Source organism: Gadus chalcogrammus, chromosome 5 (genome assembly GCF_026213295.1).
Source record: "Gadus chalcogrammus isolate NIFS_2021 chromosome 5, NIFS_Gcha_1.0, whole genome shotgun sequence".
Lineage (NCBI taxonomy): Eukaryota > Metazoa > Chordata > Actinopteri > Gadiformes > Gadidae > Gadus > Gadus chalcogrammus.
The window spans coordinates 11,103,619-11,128,459 of NC_079416.1; the positions used below are offsets into that span (position 1 = coordinate 11,103,619).

General features: G+C 47.7%; 2 protein-coding genes across 2 annotated transcripts in view; one reads left to right on the forward strand and one right to left on the reverse strand.

Moving 5' to 3' along the window:
- The first annotated feature begins 663 nt into the window (after positions 1 to 663).
- dnajc17 (DnaJ (Hsp40) homolog, subfamily C, member 17) overlaps positions 664 to 24,841 on the forward strand; it is a 34,435-nt gene continuing 10,257 nt past the window's right edge. Inside the window, exons 1-10 of the mRNA XM_056590365.1 lie at positions 664 to 885; positions 6,034 to 6,103; positions 8,353 to 8,411; positions 8,520 to 8,607; positions 8,988 to 9,064; positions 9,794 to 9,914; positions 11,156 to 11,205; positions 12,852 to 12,929; positions 14,907 to 14,987; positions 15,783 to 15,899. Of these exons, the coding sequence (XP_056446340.1) occupies positions 805 to 885; positions 6,034 to 6,103; positions 8,353 to 8,411; positions 8,520 to 8,607; positions 8,988 to 9,064; positions 9,794 to 9,914; positions 11,156 to 11,205; positions 12,852 to 12,929; positions 14,907 to 14,987; positions 15,783 to 15,899 (822 nt within the window). The 5' untranslated portion in view covers positions 664 to 804. The remainder of the gene's footprint in view (positions 886 to 6,033; positions 6,104 to 8,352; positions 8,412 to 8,519; positions 8,608 to 8,987; positions 9,065 to 9,793; positions 9,915 to 11,155; positions 11,206 to 12,851; positions 12,930 to 14,906; positions 14,988 to 15,782; positions 15,900 to 24,841) is intronic.
- On the reverse strand, positions 18,689 to 24,286 carry LOC130382555 (cdc42 effector protein 3). Its single transcript, XM_056590366.1, has 2 exons — positions 23,529 to 24,286; positions 18,689 to 22,293 (listed from the first exon to the last, which is right to left on the reverse strand). Exon 2 carries the CDS (start codon positions 22,152 to 22,154, stop codon positions 21,552 to 21,554), a length of 603 nt encoding a protein of 200 aa, XP_056446341.1. The 5' UTR covers positions 22,155 to 22,293; positions 23,529 to 24,286; the 3' UTR covers positions 18,689 to 21,551.

Genomic DNA, 24,841 nt, shown 5'->3' on the forward strand with positions numbered 1-24,841 from the left:
AGCTCACGTATACAGTGTGCGATTGCAAACCCGTTAGGCTTCAAACAATCAATCCATTTCTAAATTAATAACAAAATCAATACTGTATTATACATTAATGACATGTCATTAATATTGGAATATTGGGATTGACAGAGGGAGAGGGAGAGGTAATGTCAACTTTACTGTATCCTTCTCTTCCAGCTCTAATAGGCTAGATGCTGCCTGCTAATCAATTCCACTGAGACTGCAAGATCCTATGTGCAAGGCTCCATAGAAACAGGAGTTAAACAGTTTAAGTGAGCAATTTTTCCCCCAGGTCTCCCACTTCTGTGTCCGGAAACTTTTTTTGCGATCGGGGACCCATGAATACAATCAACCCTTTGGCAGTTCCAACCCTATTTCAACATTTAGCCTACTCTTGTTTATATATCCATCAACATCCGTAAAAACAGCACTTCAGAAAACTTCTCAATTATAACCAGAAGTGTATCCAGTAGGCCTCCATTGGCAGCGGTTAATTGTATCGACATATATTTTAATACGGGAATAATCTAAGTTATAATATTTATACAAATTTGCCATGTTTAATTAGACGATCGTCAGAAATCCATCAACAGGGCGCGGTGTAGCAGCACGTCTAAAGCAAAATAAAACGTCATTTCCCACAAGCCATTGCGATGTACTTCCTGGTTGAAAGAAGTTGAACTCAATCGTCATACTCATGCTGCCGGATAATAACAGAGGCTGTATTTAGTTAGCTAACCGGCGGGGTTGCGGTTCTACTATTAAAAATACCAAAACTGTGTCAATATTAGAAATAAAATGTCTGGAAAAGCAAAGGATCTTCTGCAGATGGACCTGTATGGTCTGCTCGGCATTGATGGAACTGCCACACCGAAAGAGGTGTGTTTACTCCCGGGGTTATTCATGCAAACGTTCTGGGTATTTAATGCATATATTTATCAAATAGAAAAATAATATAAGCGCTCGTTTGAACTGTCATAATAGTGTGATATTGGTTTTATCCGGGGGCTTATACGAGAGGTCTGTAAACCGAAGGCTTGCTATGTGTCTAACCTTACTAACGTTACATGCCTGGCTAGCTGTGCATGTCCTAGCTCACAAAATGACTTGACGAATTGAGCCATAGCTTATTATTATTACTACTACATTATTTGCCATGATCACAACGGTTTAAAAAGTATAGAGAGTAGTGGGCCAAATTAATTGCTTGGCGGGAGTAGAGCCTGAAATGATATTTAACATTTGTAATTCAGTAGATGTCCACCAGGTAGAGTACTTGTCCCTCCCTAAAACAGAAACACAAACGTTTCGCTCGCTCAGGAGGATGAATTCAGTCAAGCAATACAGATGAGCGTCTTGTCGATGACAACGTTTAAAAAAAAGCAATACATAGGACAGCCACAGATGTAGTAATGCTTGCTTTGTATGATATATGGTGTAACAATTTGACTGTGTGGAAAACTTGAATGCCCAAGCTCATGCAAATAGTCAAGACAAAAATAATATGGCTTTGGTGTGTCTGTAGGTACAGATTCCAACATTACTGGGTAAAGATTATATGCACTTCCTTGTGTCATCATCCCAGCCCAGTCATCCACAGAGCTGACCGCAATGTAAATCTTCATAAGCCCTCAAGTGGAAAATATACGCCACCGCATATTACATAGACAACAAGCATGACAGCGTGGAGACAAATGGGCACAGATAACTCAGAGCTGGTACATGATAAGGGGTTGCAAGCCCTAAGAAAACAACCGCTATGTAATCCTGCAAGAACTAGTATACACTGTACACCAGTTAATAGCACAAAATGGCCATTTGTTCAGTACACCACCACCTTAGACTACTCCGCTCCCCAGAATCCTCAAGCCATGAGGGAAATTAGAATTACTGCCAAAACGAGAGGAAGAAGTTAATTTCCTAATTGGGTTTCAAAGTCCTACCCGTCCCAGTGGATTAAAGGAAGTTAGCGGTTGTGGCTTTGGCACAAACGGGTCTCCAAAATGTACAAGGAGTCCTGTGAGGTCCCCCTGATGGGGGGGCGAGATAAGCATGTTTTTTTTGTATGTATTTAGTACAGTAGTGACTGGAAGTCCCCCAAAGCAATTAAATATATGAAGACAGATGACATCAGATGAGTTCGTTAGCCCCGGTGGTCTGGCCCTGTTGGTGCACAGCCGCCATCAGGCAAGTTGTTGATCACACGGAGGGAGGAAGGGGCCGCTTATGTGGGCTCAGCCGCAGCTTGTAAAACGTTGCCCTGATGCAGCGGAATCACCTACTGCTGCTGCTCTTCCTCCTGGTTCCATTTAACGTGTCTCGCCTGTTGTCGCTACGCTATTCACCTTATCCGTCGTCGCTCGGTCTCTTGATGGACGGGGGAACGGCCCAGTGGAACATTCTGGATGGGAACTGGGGAACCTAAAAAAATAAATAATAATTGGATGCATGGAGTGAACTGCAGTGATTTGGGTGTGCTATTATTGTGTTGCTAATGGGGGGCCTTTCTTGATCCGAGTCCAACAGCCATCTAGAGAGTCATGCCTATACTTATCGGCAGAGCTTAAGTAATTAGCCTAATAGCTAGAGTGGGCCTTTTTTTTCCTACCACAGATTCTGTGTTAAACCACTCCAAAAAATGCAAACCGTATTTCATGTGGTTTAATAGTTTTCTTGAAATAGAAGCGATGCATTATAGATGATGTTATGTTTGTCATGGAATGCTTTTAATGGGTGCACTTCTGAATGGCAGGTAGTCACACTCGCCATATGGAAAATATTTTTCTGCGCAACTTGGTCGATTTGAGACTATCTCATGGGATACGAAAATCCACCTTTTGAGAGGTGTGTGTGTGTGTGTGTGTGTGTGTGTGTGTGTGTGTGTGTGTGTGTGTGTGTGTGTGTGTGTGTGTGTGTGTGTGTGTGTGTGTGTGTGTGTGTGTGTGTGTTATCCTTTGAACTCCACCATTACACTACCATTCATTCTTGTAGCGTTTGAACCTCAATGACTAGAATATGTGATGATCAGTGTCACACCCGATAACGTCCTCACCCTTGCCCTTCCTCTGTCTTGTCCTCCCTCCCTGCTGGCTCTACCCCAGCCCTACCCTGTTGTGCATGGTTTTGTTTTTCCTCAAGCTGATAATGCCATGTAAAAAAGCTGAAGACTATAATAAGTAAGGATGGGCCCATGGCCGGGCTGGCAGCTAATCAGCCACACAGGGTGGGGAGAGGAGGGGGCTAGCTGGCGGGGCCAAGCCTCTGCTACACCGGGCCCAGTTTGTCCGCTGTAATAGGCACCAAGGGCTGGCGTAATGCAGACAACATGTGGGCACGCCGCTACCACTGCGGCCTCGCCGAGGAGGCAGTGGGGCGGCGTGGGGAGGGCCTGCTCTCAGCGGGCACCATTAGGCTACTGTTTGGTCTGCTCCACGTTTTGGCCGCAGTAATTATCTCCTTGATTTCTCGGCTCCTCCTCTTTCAAGTCAGAGCGGGGGCGAGATTTCCTCTTGTCATAAGGTTGGCCTCGTTGGCCGGGGCCGGCTGGGGTTTAGTTTAGCGCTGATGGTCATGTCTTCAAAAGGGTACTCTGATAATTGATTCAAGAGGCAATCGGAGAGGGTCAGGGTGGGCTAAACGAAGATAAGTGCCACGGTTATTATTGGCCGTGATCGGGTGGCCTGTAGGGAGAGGCCATTTGATCTGAGAGCTCCCATTATCCACTAACCCCATGAACAAAACCAGCCCGCCTGGGACACTTTGGTAGACCCAGAGAGTTCCAGCATCAATAGGGAGCCTGCGTGGCGCGGTGTTGATGGGAGCTATCATGTCTTGTTAAAGTAAACTACACTGTAGCAGCGGTACTTATTTCGCTATTACTAGTCGTAGACAGACGGTTAAGAAAAAAGACGAGGGCCGCAAAAGAAGAACTGTAGTATTTTGTTTCAACCTACCCCGTCCACGGCCAATCGGTGTCAATCAAAGGTATGCTTTGGTGTGGCGGCTCCGGCAGGAACGGGTCTGATGCCAGGGCTTTTGTTGACACCGCCATGTGCAGCGCAGACAGATGGATGGCATCGGGCAGATTAAGGGAGGGCTGAACGGCGTGATGTAAGGTCTTCTCCAACTGGCCAGCAGTACCTTTGCGTCACTCAAAGCTGTCGAGGAACACAGGCTTGAAACATGATTGGCTAGCTGTCTGAAGACCAGAGCCGCGGTACCGAGATATAGATGAGGAGACAGACATAGGGGCTAAAATAGAGAAGGTGTCATATATGTCCTGAAAGAATTGTTGGCTTGTGCTAAAATATCAATTGAGCTAAAATGTCCCTATTATCGAATTAAACAAATTGCCGAACTGAATGGCCAGTATATTTCTTTTTATTTAATTGTATAAATTCAGCTGTAATACCCAGTATTTCAGCACACAGTGAAGCAATCAGCAGGACTGTTGGATATTAAATGGCACCATCCATCTCCATTATTAATTTATATATATATATATATATATATATATATATATGTGTGTATACGTATATGTTGTCTATGTATGCATATGTGTGTGTGTTTATGAGCAGCTTGTGTAAGACTTCATCTAAGTTAAACAAGAGAAGAAGCTGGGCTTGGGCTATCACATTATGATCAAAGCATTCACATACACAGTGGACATTAGACAATGGAGAGCACCTAGACATTGTCTGGAGATGTATTGGCGTGGCTGACCGTCTTAGACACGCTACCACGCTCCGTCTCCTTGTCTTTTGGAATGCACTGCAGAGATTGAATCTCTCTCACAGGGATACACACAAAAATCTACACAAAAAGACACACTGCGCACTCTGTCTTATCCCCAGGACTATAGCATTTGAAGCAAATGTTTCCCATATATATCAGCAGAGGAGCGGGGGCCCAAGTATTTACTGGCGGGAGATTGATTGATTTATGCTGAGCTGAGGGGGGTACATCAGGGGGGGCCTCCTGGGCTGGGGGGGACGCGTGAGTAGTGAGGGGCTGGGGGTTTGTGGAAGCATGCAGAACGCTGGCGCGGCCAGCCAGGGATGTGGTAAGTGTGCGTGAGAGTGTAAAGGCCATCTGTGTGTAGTGTGTGTGTGTGTGTGTGTGCACATGGGTCGGTGTACCCGATTTGTGCGGAGCAGAGCCCCCCCCCCCCCCCATCCTGGGCTTCTACGTGCATGTTCTTTCTCCTTAAGAGGAGAAGATATCTAATGAAAACCACCTTGTCATTAACTGTTCTCTGAACCCAAGAATGGTGAACATTTCACACCGTGAAAAAAGAGGGTAGAATCAGCATAATCAGCTCTGACTCAAACTTTGCATGACATTACAATGGTCCAAAAATGTTCTCCAATTCCAACGTGGTGTGCCAGTGTTCCTCCCCCCGCAAAAAAGGGTTTTGGCCCAAAGCCTAAGATATGAATGGCCACCTTCCAGACGTGTGACGGACAGTGGCGGAGCGTTTAAATGTGTGTTATTATAACCTTCGGGGTTGGGGCTATTTTGGTTTTTCCTAAATTGGAATTAGGACTGAATAATAGTTTTTCTTGTTGCTGCATACTCGAGGTACAATCTAGCACGCCGGCCCAAAGTGGCCCTATAAATCTTGTGGAGATGTCTGTGGCTTTGTGATTGTGCAAGACGCTTCGCCAGAGTGGTTAGGCTCCATTAGCAACGTGTCCAGGAGACGCAAACCAGGGCACGACGGCTCAGGTGTCGATTCAATTCAACGCCACCGCTAAATGAACACCACATTTTGCCTTCGGTTCTTGCATATCAAACCTTTTTTCACAGTTTTCATATTTTTTGTTGTTGCACATTTCTCTTATGGGTCCATCAATTTGACATTATTATTTTCTCGGCCAAGGACAGCATGATGAAGAATAATCAGGGCTTGAGGCCAGGGATTTCTAAGGCTCCAGCCCTGGGAGACTGACACCTGTGTCTGGACTGTCAGTCAGCGTTTCCTGCCTCCGCACTAACTGACTGCTGCTGTGTTCTTCTGTCTGACAGATAAAGAAAGCATATCGACAGAAAGCGCTGACATGCCATCCCGACAAGAACCCGGACAACCCGAAAGCAGGTAAATTTAGCGATGGAAGTGGTCCTCACAACATGTATTCACAATGTCTGCTTTCATAACCTTGCTGCCTGCCGTAAAGGACGATCTTCAAGGGAGAGGGACGATGGAAGGCCAGTGTCTGTCCTCAACCACTTGTTGCCAAAAACTAAATAAGAGCTCTATCGCACACCCATTAAACCCAACGTTATCAGTTTTTAATGTGCTTTGTATGATAAAGAATGATTTTTGTTTCAAACCCTTCACACACCCACATACGTTGACATGGCTGCATTTAGGCCTACATCCCCCCCCCCTTTTATCCATCACTAGCAGCACTTGACAAATCAATTACTGAGCGGAGCAAATTAGACTCCGAATTTGCTCTGCTCATCCCATGTCTCTCTTTACACCTGGTGCCATATTATGCCACCAGGTGTGAGTGTGATTAGCGGCAACAAGCTGTTTGCCTCTTCTGACATCACTAGTGGGCATGTCCACCTAGATGTGTGCTGGATAGATCAGTCTGCCAGCCTACCCAGTGTAATGCAGCTAATGTTGCTCATCTATCCGTCATACATCTAGGTGGACAAGCCCACTTGTGATGTCAGGCAGATTATCAAAACGTCTTATAATGGCTAACCACACTCACACCTGGTGGTATGATATCACCTTTAACATCTCCGAGCACCAACATCTCCCTAGCCAAGCGAGATCAGAACGGACACCGGCCGGCCGTCCCGACTCCATACCTTCCCTCCTCTAGCTCTGGGAGTCTCCCCCGAAGCTCTCTGTTGCCAGCCAGCATGTCAACAATTATACAGGGACGTTTAAATGACGCATCTTGGGAAAAGGACTAGAAGGTTCTTTCTTTGTTGGGGGGAGGGCGGGTACCTTGGACAAAAGGCTGGTCGTGAGGCATGTTTTTAACTGAGGTCTTTGCGGTTGCTGGATGGCTCAGACAATTCCTGATTATGTAAAAAAAAAAAACGAGGAAATGATTGGGGGGATGGGGGGACAGGGGGGGGGGGGGGGGGGATAATGGTTGTCGGGGTTGAGGGGAATAATAGAAAAGCAGGAGGTTTGTTTCCCAGAAATTGTAAAGAAGTGGTTTTGGAGGGCCTCACTAGAACTCTAAAATACCCAGACTTGCACGAGAGCCGGGCAGGCTTTGGGACTTTGAGTCCGTTGCGTGATGGTGTGTGTGTGTGTGTGAGCTCCTGCTCGTGTAGTGCCATAATGTGGCGGTTGTATGGGGTGTTATTATATGCAAACCAGAGGTTAGTCTGGGGTTATGGTTCCCAACCTCCTCACGCACCACAACACACCCCCTCCCTCGCCGTGTGTTCTGCACCCCCCCCCCCCCCCCCGGCCCACTCGTACCGTACATGTTGTGACAGTGGGAGCTACCCAGTGGGCACGGCAAATCACCCCCGGTTGGATCGCGTTCCAGCCCATAATATGTGTGTAAGTAACCGGACCCCCTCCGCTGGCAGCCGGTCTCCAGAGCCTCCTGTTTGTGTGCCCGGCCGGCCTCCGCTGGGAGAAACAGTATCTGTTCGTTAGGCCTCCCTCCCATAAGTGAGTGATTAAGCCCTGCAAGCATCGTGCAGTAACATGGTGGCAGGAGGGGGGGCCTGTCTCATCCTGAGTGTGTGTGTGTGTGTGTGTGTGTGTGTGCGTGTGTAGGAACAGAGCCCTGCATGGTTGGGAGTGATTGCAGCAGTAGGCCCTCGGGGCACTCTAATGGGAGATAGATGGGGAGAGGCCCTGGGTTTGTGTGGGAAAGGCAGAGCCGTGTCATTGGAGGAAACTCCTTTTCCCCAGACTCCAGGCACCTTTTTTCTTTTTTAAACGCAGGAAATGTCTCGTGTTTATAGCACACCTGAAAGGCAGCTCTGGCACGGAAAGGGTACCGTGACGCAAGCCCATGCTCCTTCTCAGTTCCGGTCACATCCCCCCCCCCCCCGCCTCTCCTTGACGTTCCCCTGCTTGTGCACAGGGCTCTGGGCCTGTGTGGCCTGCAGTGCCTCAGGCTGGGTATCAAACTGACAAGACTCCTTTTTTCAGCGGAGCACTCAGTCGTCAACCGCTTCGTGTGTTCATTATCGCTGACGATGTCTCCCTGAAGTGCCATTTTCCTCTCCATGTAATAAAAGCCTGTATGCCCCTGAGCTCACTTCAATAAACTAATAAGACACAAATGTGTTTTTGGGGGGATAGTCATTGCTTGGTTGATTCATCGATTTTCTTTCAATTGAATCTCTTTTTAGCTGACCTCTTCCACCAGCTCTCCCAGGCTCTCGAGGTGCTGACCGACGCGGCGGCCAGGGTAAGTGCGGTGACGTCACGGAGAAGAGCCTGTCGATACACATATATGTAGCTGTAAGTCTGACGTCAGGACGTGTTCATCCCCGATGGGTTTGCGTTGTCCTTCCAGGCGGCCTATGATAAGATCTGCGCGGCCAAGATACAAGCAGCGGAGCGGACCAGAAAACTAGATGGCAAGAGGAAGAAATTCAAGTTTGGTGAGTTATCAGTAACTTTCACCAAAATAGTCATAAATGAATAACTGGCCAACATGTGTCATCAGATAAATAGATTGTACGCCAAGTAGATGTCTTTAATGATGAATATTCATTTGAGATTTTGAAAGGCTACCAGCATGCAGCGTGAAAATGGTTCCAACCCGCACCGTCACACATGGGAAACAGAACTTTATTCCTATATTTTGGAAGGGCCAAGTCAATGAACCAATACCTGCAAACCCATAGAAACACTACAACACTAACAGCCCACCGCTCTGCTGTCCTGCACCACCCACCACACATAAGGACACCTGAAGCTAACGCTCTCTGGAACACCACTGAAGCAATATGACTGATGTGTGCGCGTGTGGCTGACGCAGACTTGGAGGCCAGGGAGGGTCAGGCCGAGACCCAGACCCAGGAGGAAGCGGGGAACACGAGATCCCTGGAAGAGGAGGTACGTGACGTCGTCGTATCAGGATCTCATTAGGGTCCGTCGTGGTCTGGAGAAGAACGATCACATCCGCGTAATACAGGACATGTGGCCGGGGAGGAAGGTAGCCCCGCCGCACTCCAAGATATAATAAAGCACACCCAGGTGCGTCTGTTACACTATTTGTCAAATGCTCCGGTCAAATTGACTCCAGCACGAACTTGGGCAGGGAACAAAGGCCCATTCCTGGACTGTTTTATTAAATTCTTTATATCGGCCCCGTCATAATGACCAGAGCCTATTAGGTGCTGTTGCGTGACTTGATGTGCTTTGTTCAGGCAGCGATGGACAAATAAATATATATAAAGCATTGCGTGCAGCACCCAGAGGTGAGTCCTGGCAGCTCTACAGGCTTTATTGCCTTTAATTATGGGGCCATGTGCATTAAGGAATCACTGAGGAATGATGGGATAACCAGTAGGTGGCACTGTGCTGCTTTACACTGTTTTTACGAGGTGTTGTTGCCAAGGGTTAGTTGAGCACCACCACTCAAACCCATGCTCATCCGACAGTGTAGCCGGTGTAGAAACGCTGCCCCAGGAACAGATAAGCAGTTTGAGTTGGAGGGTTGTGTAGTCGGAGCATCATCAGAGTCCGCGGGGCACTGTCCTATGCAAAATAAATAGCTTTTCACAACATAATAAGTGTGCGAGTGCGTGTGTGAGACGTTTTTGTGTCCGTGTGTCCCATCAGATCGCCCGTCTGAGAGAGGAAGGCTCCAGGCAGCTTCAGGAGGAACAGCGACTGATCCGGGAGCAGATCCAGCGGGAGAGGGAGGAGCAGGAGCATAGAGGAGCCGGTTACACACACCCAGGTAGGCTCCATTACCGCGAACTGCAGGGATTAACGGTCCGACGGGCCATGTCCAATCCAGTTAGGCCTGCTTTCATCTGGTTTAGCCCCGTCTTATCACTGCCCCACAGCAGTCTGCTGGCTACTAGTGTTCAGCTGTAGGGTCGCCTGTAGATGTTTGGAACAATGGGCATGCTGCACGCCACCTAGGTGATCTTAGGTCTGTCGATTATGATACATGGGCCAGTGCTTCATGTTGCCATCTTCCTGAGTTTGTGTGATGATGTCTGGTTCAACCTGTTACACATTGATTACTTAATGTGGAGGTTGTGCAGCATCATCCGGCCCAAGCGTCCTTTCAGTCTGACTCGGGCCAGGTGAGGCTCCTTAAACCAGCCATTATCCACACATGCTCCTACAACTTGGATTCAAATTTTTAATCTGCACATGTATTTGGTTTGGCGGGAAGTATATGGGCTTGCATCCCAGCATTTTTGGTGTCACAGATGAAACCATGCAAGGTCATTGTGTCTTCTGGTCCTTTCAGCTCATGGTCAGACTCTGTTTTCCTTTATCAGGGATAGCCATTTGTAATTTATCAGTGGAAGACATTAATCATTTATTTAACAGTAAATTACATTAAACTGACGTTTATCAGTGGAAGACATCCGTCAATAATGTAAGTTAATGACATTAAACTGTAATTTAACAGGGACTAAACAGCATCTATCTTCATCACTCCATTTCAGCCCTTCTCTACTTGAAAATAAATGACCCACCTAAAAATGTCATATTACATTACTGTTATTACATTATAGGGCTATATCAGATTTTCAATCAGGGTAACTAAAAATTATGTTACACATTCAGATGGTATTACGTTTTCAGGGAAAAAATAAAGATTCCATTTCCGCTCCCCCCCCCCCCCCCCCCCCCCCTCCTTCTGAAGCCAATTCTCCGGTGCCTTTCAGCGAGGTCGACACTCGGCGACCAAGCAGTCTGAGGGCAGAACCTTCTGCCAATGCATTTCCACGTTAGCACGGTTGTCCGGGCGTGTTACGACTGATACAAGGGCACCATCCCCAACGAGAACCGCTGTGACAAAACAACCCATCTCCCACCACATGTGGGAACAAGTGCGGCATTTGTTGCTTGAACAAATCTCTCTTTGTCTTTCCCCTATTCCCCCCTAAGACTAACCCCCCCCCCCCCCCCCCTCCAACCCCAACCGCCCCTCTTTTTGGTGTGTGCTCTTTCTCCCAGACTCGGGGCTGGGGAGATGTTCCAAGAGCAACGTGACCCCCAAATTGAAAGTAAGTGTTTTCTAGGATGAGCTTAAGGAGCAGGGCTATGACTGGGGGCAGGGGGTCAGGGTATGCACCTCATATTCTAAGACAAGCAGAGGGAGGGGAGAAGAGAATACTCTGTTTGTGTGCGTGGGTGCATGTTGGTGTTTAGCAGGCTAAGGTGGCGCTTCTCATGAAAAATAAGCTCTTCTTTTAGATATCTTGTAAAAGAGGGGATTTTGCACTGCGGCTTCGGGCGTTTAGTAATGCTTTTTATTCCGGAGACCACATACGTTGTTTCACCGCGGAGCAAGGAGGCAGGTCCTACACCCTTTCCTCCGGGGTAGGCCTGTCGTTGTCAAGGGGCTCGTAACTACGCAAAGAGAGGGCTGACTATATTACTTCCTGGAATCCACCCAGCACAAAATATTAAACCACGGTGGGATGCTAGCTAATCTGTTTACATATGTAATCTGCTTCTCAGATTTTATAGCAGTCTAGCTCGGCAGTGAACCCTCGCGACTGGGGGTCCATGTTGATCTGCTGTTGCCTTTTAGAGGTTCAATTTTGACATCAGTAAAATACAAAGATTGCGGTCAAGTAGAACAATCAGACGATGATTTTCATGTGAGGCTTTTATTCACGAATACCTCATCCTTCAAATCACTTTTAATTGGGATATTCAGCCCTTTATGTATCAAATATTTTGAAGCCAGCTGTTCATTGCACCTCATCCACAAAATTTGCACTTGTAGTGAGAGGAAATCTTTTAGCAAATCTTGAGCAAAGTTAGGGTTTAGATTAAAGTTTGACAGGGCTGGCAGCCTTTAGCACCCTGCTGGAAGAGTTATGGGAAAGGTTATCATCGGGTAACTGGAGGATCTCGGAAAGAAAACCGAGCATGTTTGGCAAACCGGTGGTAAAATAGTCCATGTTGACAGCAGGGCATTTCCCAGTGTTCCTGTTACTTTGACACTGAGCAGAATGCTGCAGCTAAACGAGTTCTTGGCCCCTGCCATTTATAATGCTGCTGCTGACAGTTAATGTGATAAGGGCTTGACCCGGTTACTTTTTATTGTGGAGAGAAAACATTGAGAAAGATGCCTGAAAGGTGTATGGGTTCCAAAGTTTACAATCATCTAGGAAAGGCCGTTGAAACATGTTTATTTAGTGATTTCTGATAGAGATATGCTTTAACAAAACATAAACCAAGCAGATGATCTAGTCTTCATTAGACGGTCACTTTGTTGGTTGTTGCATGGAAAATAACCATGTTAGCCTAAGAAAAAGTAGACTCACTTGAGAATCGTGATTATTATTTCTTTGATTCAATTCACAACTCCAAACCTTTTCTTTTCCTTTGTCTTAGGTTCGACTTTGTATGTTTACACGATTGCATCCGTTTTATAATTAAAATTTTAAAATATATGAATGACAATCTCATAAACAAATACTTTCATGCCATACTTTGCCAGCCCACCTTTCTAGCAGACTAGAGTAAATCCTGATGCTAGCATGTACTAGCATTAGTTCTTTATCGACAATAGATATTGAATCAGGAACTGTTTTCAATCGAGAAATTAGATAGAATCGAGTGGTAACTAGTCGTGAGATTCCCAAAAGAACCTCGCCCCTACTTGGCACCAGTTTAATCTCTCCTCCCATCTCCTCAGTTGAAGTGGAAGTGCAAGAAAGATGATGACACTAACGGAGGCTACTCTCAGGAAGACCTTTCCAGACTGCTGCACAAGGTGAGGATTCATCATTTCTTTCGCTATTCTATTGAACGCAGTCGGCAAGAGTGATATGCGTTTTTCTCCATCCCGGCCTGGCGTGGAGGAACAAACTCTACCTACTACCAAAAACTTCCTCCACGTTCGCCTGCATGACATCAGCACACTCGATGGGTTTTTATCCCCCCTTCACCCCACCCTTAAACAAGGCCCATTAAGTTTTGTTGCAGTGAAAGTGCTCAGGGCAATGTTGCAGTGCCCTTTAAAAAGCCGCGCACGCCATTGTAAGTGCCCCCGTTACTGGGCAGGTTTAGCGGTACCAAGGGAGCTTCTATGAAATGAGCTCTACACATGCAACCAACAAGCACCCTCCCCTGTCTCACACCTCAGGGGGCTCTTCTCCGGGGCGGTGTGGCATAAGGTACGGCCTCGGACGAGTATAGGGCAAGTCTCCGGGGAAAAAACCAAAACATATTGCTCCTTTGCATATATTTGAATTACACCCCGTCAAAGAAGGGCAGTGATTATAAAGGCCTAAACACGGAACAGCTCCGGGGTAGAGCGCAGACTGAAGCAGAGCGCTCTTGCGTCTGAAGGCATAGTTAAACCAACGCGTCCTAAACGCCAGCGGAGCACGAATAGATTGAGCCCACGCCGGGGAAGAAGCGCACCCTGCTTCGCCATGCGCTCAGCTCCTACCCGCGGGGTGGACGTTCTCATTGATTAACGCGGAGCGCATCGAAGGCGGCTTTCCACCGGTCTGTGTCCGTCTCAGGTGCGTCGGTGTATTTAAGGCAGGAAGAGCAGTGACCACTATGAGAATAAAAAGTGTTGCACGGTTGCATAACGCATCCAAAATGAACGGTGTGAAATTTCCACCAAAACCCCCCTGAATGCGGTTTCACAAGTTCCATGAAATGGCGTGATGGTGGGTGGAGAATAGTCACCGCGGCGTGGGAAACGTGTGTAGGTGTGTGTTCATTTGTGCATTTATATACCTTGGCTTCTCGTCCGCTTCCTCCCGAGGGATGAGAAGACAGGGTATTTAAATGATATGAAACTGCGTCCCATTGGAGACTCCTTTTGTCTGTGTTGGCCCACTCATAGTGTCCTTTCCTTCCATTAGCATTCCTGATCTGTCCCAGAATGCTTGATTTCCCAGAAAAGTGATTCTCCAAGGCCGCCCCTTCTCTTCTCATTGCTTTTGAAAACAACACCACGGGCCAAGGCAACGGCTTAACTACCTAGTGTCCGAATTTGAGGCGACATAGGGGCCCACGACTACAGAGGCCGAGGAACTACAGCATAGTCTCCAAAGATGATTTGCTTTAACTTTGACTTATGAGCGGGAATACATTTTGAACTGCCCTCCCCCACGCTTTAGCCTCCATGCCCTCACTCACTCCCCTACTCACTCAATCCCCTACTCACTCACTCCCCTACTCACTCACTCACTCCCCTATTCACTCAATCCCCTACTCACTCACTCCCCTACTCACTCACTCCCCTACTCACTCACTCCCCTACTCACTCACTCCCCCACTCACTCACTCCCCTACTCACTCACTCCCCTAAGCTCTCCGTCTCCCTCAGACTCTGAGGTCATTACTGGGTGACCTTGGCTTAGCTTCTGCACCTCCTCTGCTTTATTGATGGTTTCCTCCACCACCCAGACCCACCTGAGCCCGTCCAGCTTTAACTACTTTAACTCCCCCGACTCGTCCATTTCTCGAGACCTTTCAGGGGCCTTCATCTTGTATATGTTACTTCTATTTGCAATTTTATTTGCCCTATATTCCACACACGGTGTCCCATTAGAATGCTTGTTTTGTTCACCTGAAGCATTGTACCCTGCCTTTTCCATTTTATTTTGCACCCTACTTGTGTTCGACGTTGCTCTTCTTGCCCGCCATTTGTTTTGCATTTCCCAAGGTCACGGTTTGTGCTGAAATACAAAACCCTAATTTAAATGTTCTGTCCCTCCCTTACCTCCAGTACGGGGATGTTTTGAATGTGCTCGTGTCAAGCAAGAAGAAAGGAAGTGCTGTGGTTGAATTTGCAACTGTCCGAGCAGCTGTAAGTACCTAACTCTTTCCCCCTTCAGTCATTCCCTCTGCGTTCTGTTTACCCTGTAATATCAATCTTCTTCGCCGAACGCGACGCACTACATTTGCATAGACCCGCATTTGTTTACCCCGCGCCGGGCGCTGACGTGGAGAACGGCCATCCCCTGAGTTTGATTAGCACTTGAAGGGTAGATGCTGTGCAGCCTGTAGAGACTGAGCCCCCCCCCCCCCTTCCTTCCCCGAGGACCAGTCTACCAAACCAAAGTAAGGCAGAGCCGTTGCGGATCCCTCTCCTGAAGGGATCTCGGCGCGCTGATAGGAACCAGCAGAAGGGAAGGCAGGAAGAGCCCCAGCCGCCTCATTGATCTGTCTGGCTTCTCGGGGGCCCATTGTTGTGATTGTTTGCTGTTTGAGTTGTGGTTCTTCTCCCCACCGCGTCATGTGGTTCCCTTGTAGAAAACACGTCTGCCATTCCGAGCCGATCCCGATCCAGTGCCTGTGGTCTCCAGCGGCGCAAATCGGGGGGGAACCAGAGCTGTGTTGGGGGGGGGGGGGGGAGTGGGGTGGGGGCAGGCTGGAGGAGGGAGGAAGGATGCGGGAGGGGGGGGGGGGGGGGAGGTAGTATGAGTTCAACACCCCATTCGTGCATTCTTATTATTTGTACATGCTTTATGTAACCAAAGACATGGTCGGGGGAGGGCAACAATAGTTTTTCAAACAACCACATGGAAAAATGTCATTTTTTGATTTTAATTGTGGTTATTTTATTTGTGGTCGTATTTAATTATATTACTTTTCTTTTTAGGAGCTGGCGCTGAAGAACGAGAGGGGCCTGAACGAAAACCCCCTGAAGATCTCGTGGCTTGAAGGAGAGCCAGAGTATGTCGCCCCGGCGTCTCTACCTGACCAGTTTTCGCCTCAGGTAAGGCTACAAGACACGTGGCCACAATGACCTCCTGCTCATGAAGAGCCCGTCGTACGTATAGCCGGGGGGCGCAGAATACGCTCGCTTGGGATTTCTTCCCGTATGGCCCGCTGTCACCGCCACGCGTTACTCAATCGTACTCGCGTACAGCTCGTCCAACACAAATGGCAATCTCCAAAACAACCATCCCACAAAGCGAAGCATTGTAAACCTCGAGGTTTGATTTCTGTATCGGGCGGCGCAAATATTGCCCCAGTGATTCGGTTGCTGAGCTCCTCTGGTCCGACCCCAGAACAATGTGTTTGGTTGAACGGGGCCTCGGTTTGTTTGCCTTAGAGCAACCTAGAATTGGCCGTCTGCTGCTGGCCAGAGGCCCGGCGGCCCACAACTCATTAACAGGCCTGACCTACGAGACCCCAGCCATACCGGGTCTCCCTCAGCGAAACCCTAGCGGTGTGCTTTAATGGCCGCCTGGCACGAGACGCGGTTCGTAAATAGCTGCACTCCATTCAAGGCCTGCTGGATTCCTCGCCCCCTCGGAGCGTATTTATGTGGCGTATTGACCAATGAACAGTCTTTCGAAACAATTATCCACAGTGATTGCACGTTTGACGCCGTGTCTGTTCTCGATTGTGTTGCCGTGCGGGGATTTGTGCGTTACGTGTCTGCAGTAGTCTAAGTGGTTTGGATGCGGAGTGTAAGGCTGCACGCATCAGAAAACCATATGTAGGGGGAACCGTCTGGCTGTGTTGAGGATTTGCTGCCTGCCGCAATTTGGGAAAATTTCAGTAGGCTGGCTGGCATCTGGATGTATTATTTATATTCCATGCCTTGTATCATGTATACACGCCAGCACCACATATACGTCCGCAAATTTTTTTGTCCATGGATAGGGAAAACTTAATTTCAGCCGTATTCATCAAGAATACACAAAGCTGCGGTTCTACTGAAGTTAGCGTGAGGTCATTTCTTTCTCGATCAAGTCTACAGCCGCTTCTCCCACTCAAGGCTCTACACTCAGGAAGTCTGTACAAGTGCCCCCCTCCCCACACTTATGTGAGAACTGCTGGTGAACCCCCCCCCTCCCCCCCCACCAATAGCCGGACCCTCAGAGTGGTGTCCCTGTCTCGGACGCCCTCTGTCGGGGCCGACCTCACGGGCCTCCCAGGCCGCACGCTGGGAATTGTCCCGCTAATCTGATTAAATGTTATCACAGTAAGCGAGTTAGATTCTCAGATATCTGCTGCGGATTGCTTCATCTCGGTCTCGGGCTGCGTCTCTTGCTCGCCGGGTTTGGGAATGGAAACACGACTTTGACTTCGGCAGGCTAATTTTCACATTAGCCAAGTACATGAACGCACCCGCTCAGGAGGCCTCCGCATGACATAATACCAGATCCAGTGTGGATATAATTGATAATAATAACAATCTACACCTGGTCTCAGCTCAGCGGAGAGCAGGGGAGAACCGGGAATGACCACTCTGGAGGGAAAGGGTGTCTCGTCCCTAGAAAGTCTGTAACCGAGAGCAGCGCAACCTCATCTATTCTCTGGCCGAACCCGCACCCACTCACCCTACCCCCCCTAACCCCGCCAGCTGCAATCACATAGCAGGCGCTGAGGGAGTGGACCCAGCCTTCGTATCCTTATCCATCCAGCCCCAGCGCTGAGGGGGTCAGGGCCTCACCGCGGCCAGCCAAAGACACACACGTACGCAGACGCCCACGCATGATCTCAGCCCCATCTCTTCTGCAGGGTTTCATAATTGATAGGGGGACCCCCCCCCTCCCTGCTCCAGCACCTCGGACATCCCTCATAGCAGCGAGGCTGGGGAGATGTCCAGTAGACGTGTAAGCCCCCCCCCCCCCCCCGTTTAACACCGGGGATCCGCTTCCTTTTTAGCTCTCTGTGAATGCGGCTCGTACGGCTAGGATTTGGAACAGATTTCCTCTTTCTAGGTATTTTCACTAACCAAGCCGCTCCCTCCAAGTCTGGAGGTGCGTGTGAGGCTTGAGCTTCACCAGACTGCTTTCTAGTCTTTTGGTACTTGTTTGTGTTATGTATTATGGCATGAATGTGTTTTATTTTCATGGGTGTCTTTTGAGATACAGCGACGGCGACTCAAAGCATTGTCATTTCCGCCGTTGTGATTGCGACAACGTGGGTTGGTGAATCACCGCACGCGGCACGCACTCCCGGGTTCACGGAGCGGCAGCCTGCACTGTAAACTACTGTTTTAAGTCTGCCACTGGCAGGCCTGCTCCTTCCACCCAGAGGCAGAGTCATCACATCCGTGTCACGACACAAACCAGATGTAGCGGATCAGCTCCACTGGAATGGTTTCCCCCAGCATGTGGATCAGCTCAGGAGTCCTAAAATAAAAGGGAACTCACGTAGGCACGTCGAAACGCTGGCCCAAATACTGAAACGCTCGTCTGGTGTCGATGATCTATGTGCGGCGACCTAGCAGCCTCTGCTGGCCCTGTTGACGACGCTGATGAAAAAGCGGTGGGCTCCCACATAGTCTCCCTTTGCCCCGTTGAGGGTTGAACACGGAAGAACGTGGGGATAAGTCATGTGTGCGGGACAGTTAGGCAGTTTTTTTTGGCAGAGCAAAGCCAAGATTTGTCTCTCTAAACGAAAAATGTTGTGTACAGTGAATCACGATGGATAGCCCTGTACAGTGAAAACCTCTCTGACACGTTTTCGGTTCAGTCGTGGGATGTCGAATGCATGTTGTGATTATGGGGTGGAAAAATGTTTTTTACGGTTTGCGGTTCCTCGAGGTCTTATGATATGTTTCATCACGCATATCGTGTGAAAGGAATGGCAGTGTTGTTTTGGCTAGGCCTCTTAAACACATTATAAAATGAGAGAGAAACCTAGTTAAATAATATGTCTTGACATTAGAGATATTATTGGATTCATTAAAAGAGCGTGTGTGAATACTGTAGCTCTTTGCTGCATAGTTGAGCATTAAGCCGTGCTGCCAGATGTATTCACAGGAGGATAAGGTTATCAATGATTGCACATTTGGGCCAAAAGTGAATGCCAGATGTGATTTTCAACTGCGATGCTCCACAGTCTAAAATACTTTGACAGTCTATCCAACAACAACATCAAAGGTTGATTATTTGTGCCCTTATTCTTCATCACCTCATTCTTATTCTTCATCACTCAAAGAGGTGTCTTGTTGAATCATGTGGTGATTATCGTGGCCGTGGAGCCAAAGATTTCCGTCCGTCTTATGTCGCCATCTCCTCTTGTTACAACCATAGGTTTAGCACACATAGGCTGGCTATATCGGTTTACACCTATGACATTTGTAAAGAAGAATAAAAAGTGAATTTGATGAAACATTATTCCATTCATGTGAATACATAAACAGAATTACCATAATTTCATGACTTTCATTTGTTCATTTGACATACTTTGCATTTAAAATATTTACCGGTATATAGGTTTTTTGAAAAACGACAATCTTTCATATTTGTTTTTATGTAGAAATGGCATATATCAGGCAATTAACTTTTGAAGTGAAAATGCTTACAGCTATTGATTTGAGCCGTTTAACAGGTACACGTTCTCTTACAGGTGTAGACATGTCGGACAATTTGAATAACTGTCAGGTTTCATTCATCCAGAACAAGTCTGTCGAGACATTGTAGGAGGAGTGGTGAGTTGTAGTGTGAATAAACAGTCCAGCCACACCCTAGTTTGTCATTGAACGCCACCTCCTAGATATCTGAGTGCACTAAAGGGCAAGCCAGCCACATTTCTACCAATCCGGGGCTTGTAGCTTTACTACAAATCCTAGGACATGCTTAGAAGCAACTCAGTGTTAGAAGTCCAAGCTAATGTCAGTCGAGCACACAGCTTATGTAAACAACAGGAGACGAGGTCTCTAAAATATTGTTCAAAACAGCTCCTTCCCCAAAACCACATATCTTGGAATTCGAAAGATTGTTTTCTTTATTTTCAAAAATATAAAAGTGGTACAGATTCAAATGCAGGAATGTTCCCAACGGGTTATGGGTAAAAGAAAAAAGTACAACGAGCAGAATTCGGTTCATGGAGCGATAGAGAGATGTAAAGTACAAACACACCAACAAATGTGTCCATTGGGTTTTGCATCAAATCCAAGTCTGTCACTTGACCTCCATCAGGGGGGCGCACCACTGGGGGTGGGTCTTTCGACAAGACCCCAGGAGGGAACTAACACTGCATGCGGCTGTCGTGACAGCTCCTCGGGAACAGTCTCCATCACTGTCTGTGCTAAGGGTCTGGCCGATTCTGCACCTGAATCGACTGAAAAGTCTGCACGTCGGGTGTCGATAAGGCAAAAGGGCCTCTGAATGCCCGTCCTTTCACATGTGCGTGCGTGAATCCATCCTTTTTTTATTTTGGTGGTGTTTGTTCAGCAGGTAGTGTTTAATCCCTCATCAGAGATCCTGCTTGTAGCAATGGATGTCTCTGGTCTCCCTCCCACCACGGCCCCCTGCACATGTGGAAGTATCGCATTACCCCTTACCACTTTCCCTCTCTCGTGCCACTCACAAGAGCATGGGACACCGACTCACAGCTAAGAAAACAGCCTTCTTGATATTTTTCTTTTTGCCTCAGGTCTTGGGCCTGAGGCCTGGTTTGGGTTGAGGCCCGAGCTGCCACCAGCAGCTGCCTTTTATTGGAAGCAGAGGTAAATGTTTGTTTTCACTGTGTTGTTGAGGTTGGAAACTGGGGGGGGGTACCTTGGTCTACCTTTGAGTGGGGCCTCTGGGGTGCGTGCAGAGGAGTAATTGCCCCAGGCACACGTTGGAATGGCAAGGACGCCGAGAGAAAAAGACATCACTCGTGGGCCTCGCATTCCGTCCGCATGCTTCCTACGGTTACTTAAAAATGACAGCCTGGAGTCACAACAATCCTCTTGGCTCTGTGCAGACGGGCTGGAGGTGATGAATAAAGGAGCTCACCTATTAACAGCCTCTTCCGCTGTAGCGGGTTATGTTAGAAGAACATTAACTTTTTATTATTTGTTTGAGCTCACGTCTCCACGGGTGATTGGGTTTATGTTTGAACAGTTCTGAGGATCACAGACAACGACAACAAATAGACCGCAGACTCTGTTTTGTGTAGACTTGTTTCTGCTGCCTGGGCCTGGCCCTTGGACCCTCCCCCCCCTGGGGAAACCCCACACCTGATGTGCATTTGGCAGTTGCACCTAGTCGGATCTCACAACCAGTGATTATTATAGGTTTTACGATACAAGATCACACTAGTTCCACCAATGTTGTTGGTCCACAAGTATGCATTCTTTTGCACCATTTCTTGCGTTAAAGTTAATGCTTTTTCTTTGCACGCTTGCTTCACATACACTAAGCTGCAGCCATGTAACATGTGGTTTATTCATCCTAGGGTAACATAAATTGTCCACAGTCTGCTCTGGAAGGGCAAAACTCTATACCAGAACCAGAGCGACTTCTGTGCGGTGGACTTTTTGTTCATAAAGTCCTTTACTTTGAAATGGGAAAAAAAAACATTCCATTATTAGAATCTGACATTATCCCAAAATATTAGATAGATACATTCAGTTTGTACAGCGACATCGAATCACACTGATAGGACAAATACATTAAAGAAATAGTCCTCTCCATCAATGGTGCAGATTCTCCATCACCCGGAGAACATCATCAAGGATAGAAGGACCAAGATCCAGGCTGAAGGAGAGGCTGCTATCCTCCTCCTTCGGCTGACTGGCCACATCCTCCGAACAGGTGGCGCTGGAGTCCCTGTCGCGCTCTGAGCTCAGGCTGCCTTGGCTGGGACTGTGCCTCAGGTTGGAGGCCCTGTGCTGGTACTCCATCATGCCGTCCATCTCCTCCTCCATCTCCTCGGTGTCCAGCAGGGGCAGAGAGCTGCACTTCTTCCTCTTCTGGGGGGCATGGCGTGCCCCGTCCCACCCCGGGTTCCCAGGGGCCTCCTCGTCCAGGTTGAGGCGAGGGGGCTTGGGGGGCGGCGAGCAGGCCAGAAAGAGGTTCTGCTCACTTTGAGAGCTTTTTAAGAGGAGGCTGTGGCCCTTTTTTAAGAAGGAAAGGTCCCCAAAGCTGTCCGTGTGGGCGTTGTTTCCAATGTGGGAGACGTGCCGGAAATCGGCCAAGGGTAGGCTGATCATGTTGACGGACAACACCTCCCGGTGCTTTGAGTTCAATCTCCATCTCCCTGAATACTGCTTCCGAAAAGTGGTCCTTAGTGGCATCTTGGCAAGCTTTGTTGTGATACACTTAAAAAAGTTAGTGTTTGAAGGACGTATTTGTCTTTATTTCCTGCTCCAATCGTCTGTCGATCAATGTGTGGCTCTCACAAAGAGGTAAATCCTAAGAGCATCTCGTCTTCAACTAAAAGAAGAGAAAGCAAAAAAGGATGGTTTGTGTTAGAGAGACATTTGATTTGAATTAACAATGCATCCAAAATAATAGCGTTGCATATAGTGCACCTGCTCCACTTTAAATGTAATTCATCAATATTTGGCTCCTCGGGCGGGCCGTGTTCCAACACATGCTTAGGGCCATACCCACCTAATGGTTAGTTTTCAGATCCTTATTTCCAGTAAAGCAAATGTGGTCTGTGACGAAGCTGTCAATTGGACCTCTGATTTCCGGAACACTTCTCACAAAACAACTGTATTACTTGGACCCTTTATATTTTGCTTTGGTTCTGTTTTTAATCTTTCAAATTCAGGGCCATGTGACTTCAATGCTCAAACGTATTTATGCCAAGAAAGGTTTGTTGTAGTGTGAGAGTTGCAGTTATACACAAAGGACCTAAATTAATTCAATATGGAACGCCTTTTTCTGATTTCGACAACAGTGCTTCCCCAAACAGTAATATTATTTTTCAATGAAAACTCAAATAATTTTTTTTAAGGAGCTTAATATCGACAATGAATGTAAGCAATGAATCTTAAAATATTTATTTTTGGCACTACCATAGAACTTCAGAGGATATGCATGCGTTCATTTTAAAAGTAATACTTTTACTAAATTACCTTTGCTAGAATCATAATGTGATTCAAGTTATTCTTTGCATTTCGTGAGCTGTATAAATTGTATTAAGTAGCCCACAACTTGGTTTATCAACGCTGGCATGTCAATTGGATGATATGAGCGGTCTCTGTACATTTTACAGTCTCACAAACAGCTCTGCCCACATTAAGATCTGTGTTCGTGACTTGAAACACTCACTCCGTAAATTTGTAAGGCACTACGGCAAACATGTTTTGTTGGCCCGTAAAGGTTTTATCGGTACTTTAGTAGCAGCGGGAGGTCCGGGAATGTGGACACAACAGCATTCCTTTCCAAACATGTCAGTTTGGCCAAGGAGGAGCACTAGAAATTAAGCCACAAGGATCATATTCAGGAAAAAAATGGGAAAACGTGTCCCGGTTTAAAATGAAAGGATTCCAACAAAGCTTTTTTTTTAATACAGCCTTCCCGGTTCTACTAGGAGAAGGCCCAATATCCAGACAAATATGTTCCCATCAACTGTCCACAAAACAACGTATGATTTGAAAGGACTAAGAATTTGTCACTCTTTGAATCCTAGTCGACCACAGAGGAACGATCGTGCTTACCTTTCTTTTGGCGTAACAACCAGACTCTTTTGACACCCACACAAACAGGCAGCTCGGAAAAGCTACGCTCTGACTGCTGCTTGTAAAGCCGATAGGATCCTTTGTGACATGATAAGGCTTGTTCAACAGCTAGGGAAGATCATGGTGCTTCAACCCCGACACAAAAATGGAGTCTCTGGAGACGGCGCCTTCCGTAAACACGAGAGCCAGAGAAGAACTCCAACTGTCAAAAATAAAATAGTTCTTCAGGATAATCAAGTCGGCCTGAACCTCTTCCCTTCACCACACTCAATCCTTTCAGATGAAGCCGCTCTGTATCCGACCCCAATGCCACTGTCGCCTTGTCCTCAAAGGCTTTCCCGGTCCAGTGCTTCAGTGAGGAGCTCTCCGCAGGTGTGAAAAGGGTCCTTCCTTTACACTGACAGATTAACCAGGCGAGGTCAGAGAACAGGAGGCCCAAGGCAGTCAGGTGAAGCCTGAGGTTCTCTGGTGGCTGTTTGCCAGCCAGCCAGTCGATGATGTCATCTCCTCTTTGCTCCGTGAGTCGCACGTTGAGTCACTGTGAGGGCTGGGAGTCGCCGGCAGTTGGATTGGGTGACAGCATCAACTACCTGAGGAACGATGGGAGGGAGAGGAAGAGCAAATGACACAGAAAGAGAGAAAGAAACTGAGGAAAAACCTGTTCGGGAGCCGGTTCCACATTGGTTCACAGCCTGTGACACTGGTGATCCCCTGGCAGAGAAAAGGCGATTTGCAAAGCTAATTTAGCGAGGTGTAGTTTGTTTGCACTTGAGAGCGCAGGGGGTTGTAGGCTGACTCCGCAGAGGTAAGGCGCGTGTTTGACTGAGAGAGGGAGTGCATGTGTGTTCCTGTTTCGGGGCTTGTGTGTGTCTGTGTGTGTGTGTGTGTGTGTGTGTGTGTGTGTTTGTGTGTGCGTGTAGCAGGAAGTTATGAGAAGCGTCATCAAACGCAAGGGGGACTAGCTAGCAGCGGGGGTTAACTGATCACGTAATCTCCATGTCATTGTCCCTCTTCTCTGCCCATTTCCTGATTTCCTGCCCCATGTAGGCTTGTCTAAAGCCCTCCTCCCCCCCGCCCGCAGGCCACCACTGCCGGTGCGTATGCCTCACTGGAGCCCTATAGGCTCGCTATGCAGTCCCAGCAGCCTGTCAGCCACAGACATGCATGTGTGGGCAAGTTGGGTTTCACAAGGAAGATAACTTGTTAGCGCCCTGCAATTCCCACACCTCCGACATGCACAGCTTTTGTCCTTGGAATGCTGCACTGATACTGGTGATTAAAAAGTGAGTCAA

What these genes read in the sequence shown, in the direction of transcription:
- LOC130382555 (XM_056590366.1), bottom strand. Translation starts at nt 22,154, where the DNA reads ATGCCACTAAGGACCACTTTTCGGAAGCAGTATTCAGGGAGATGGAGA.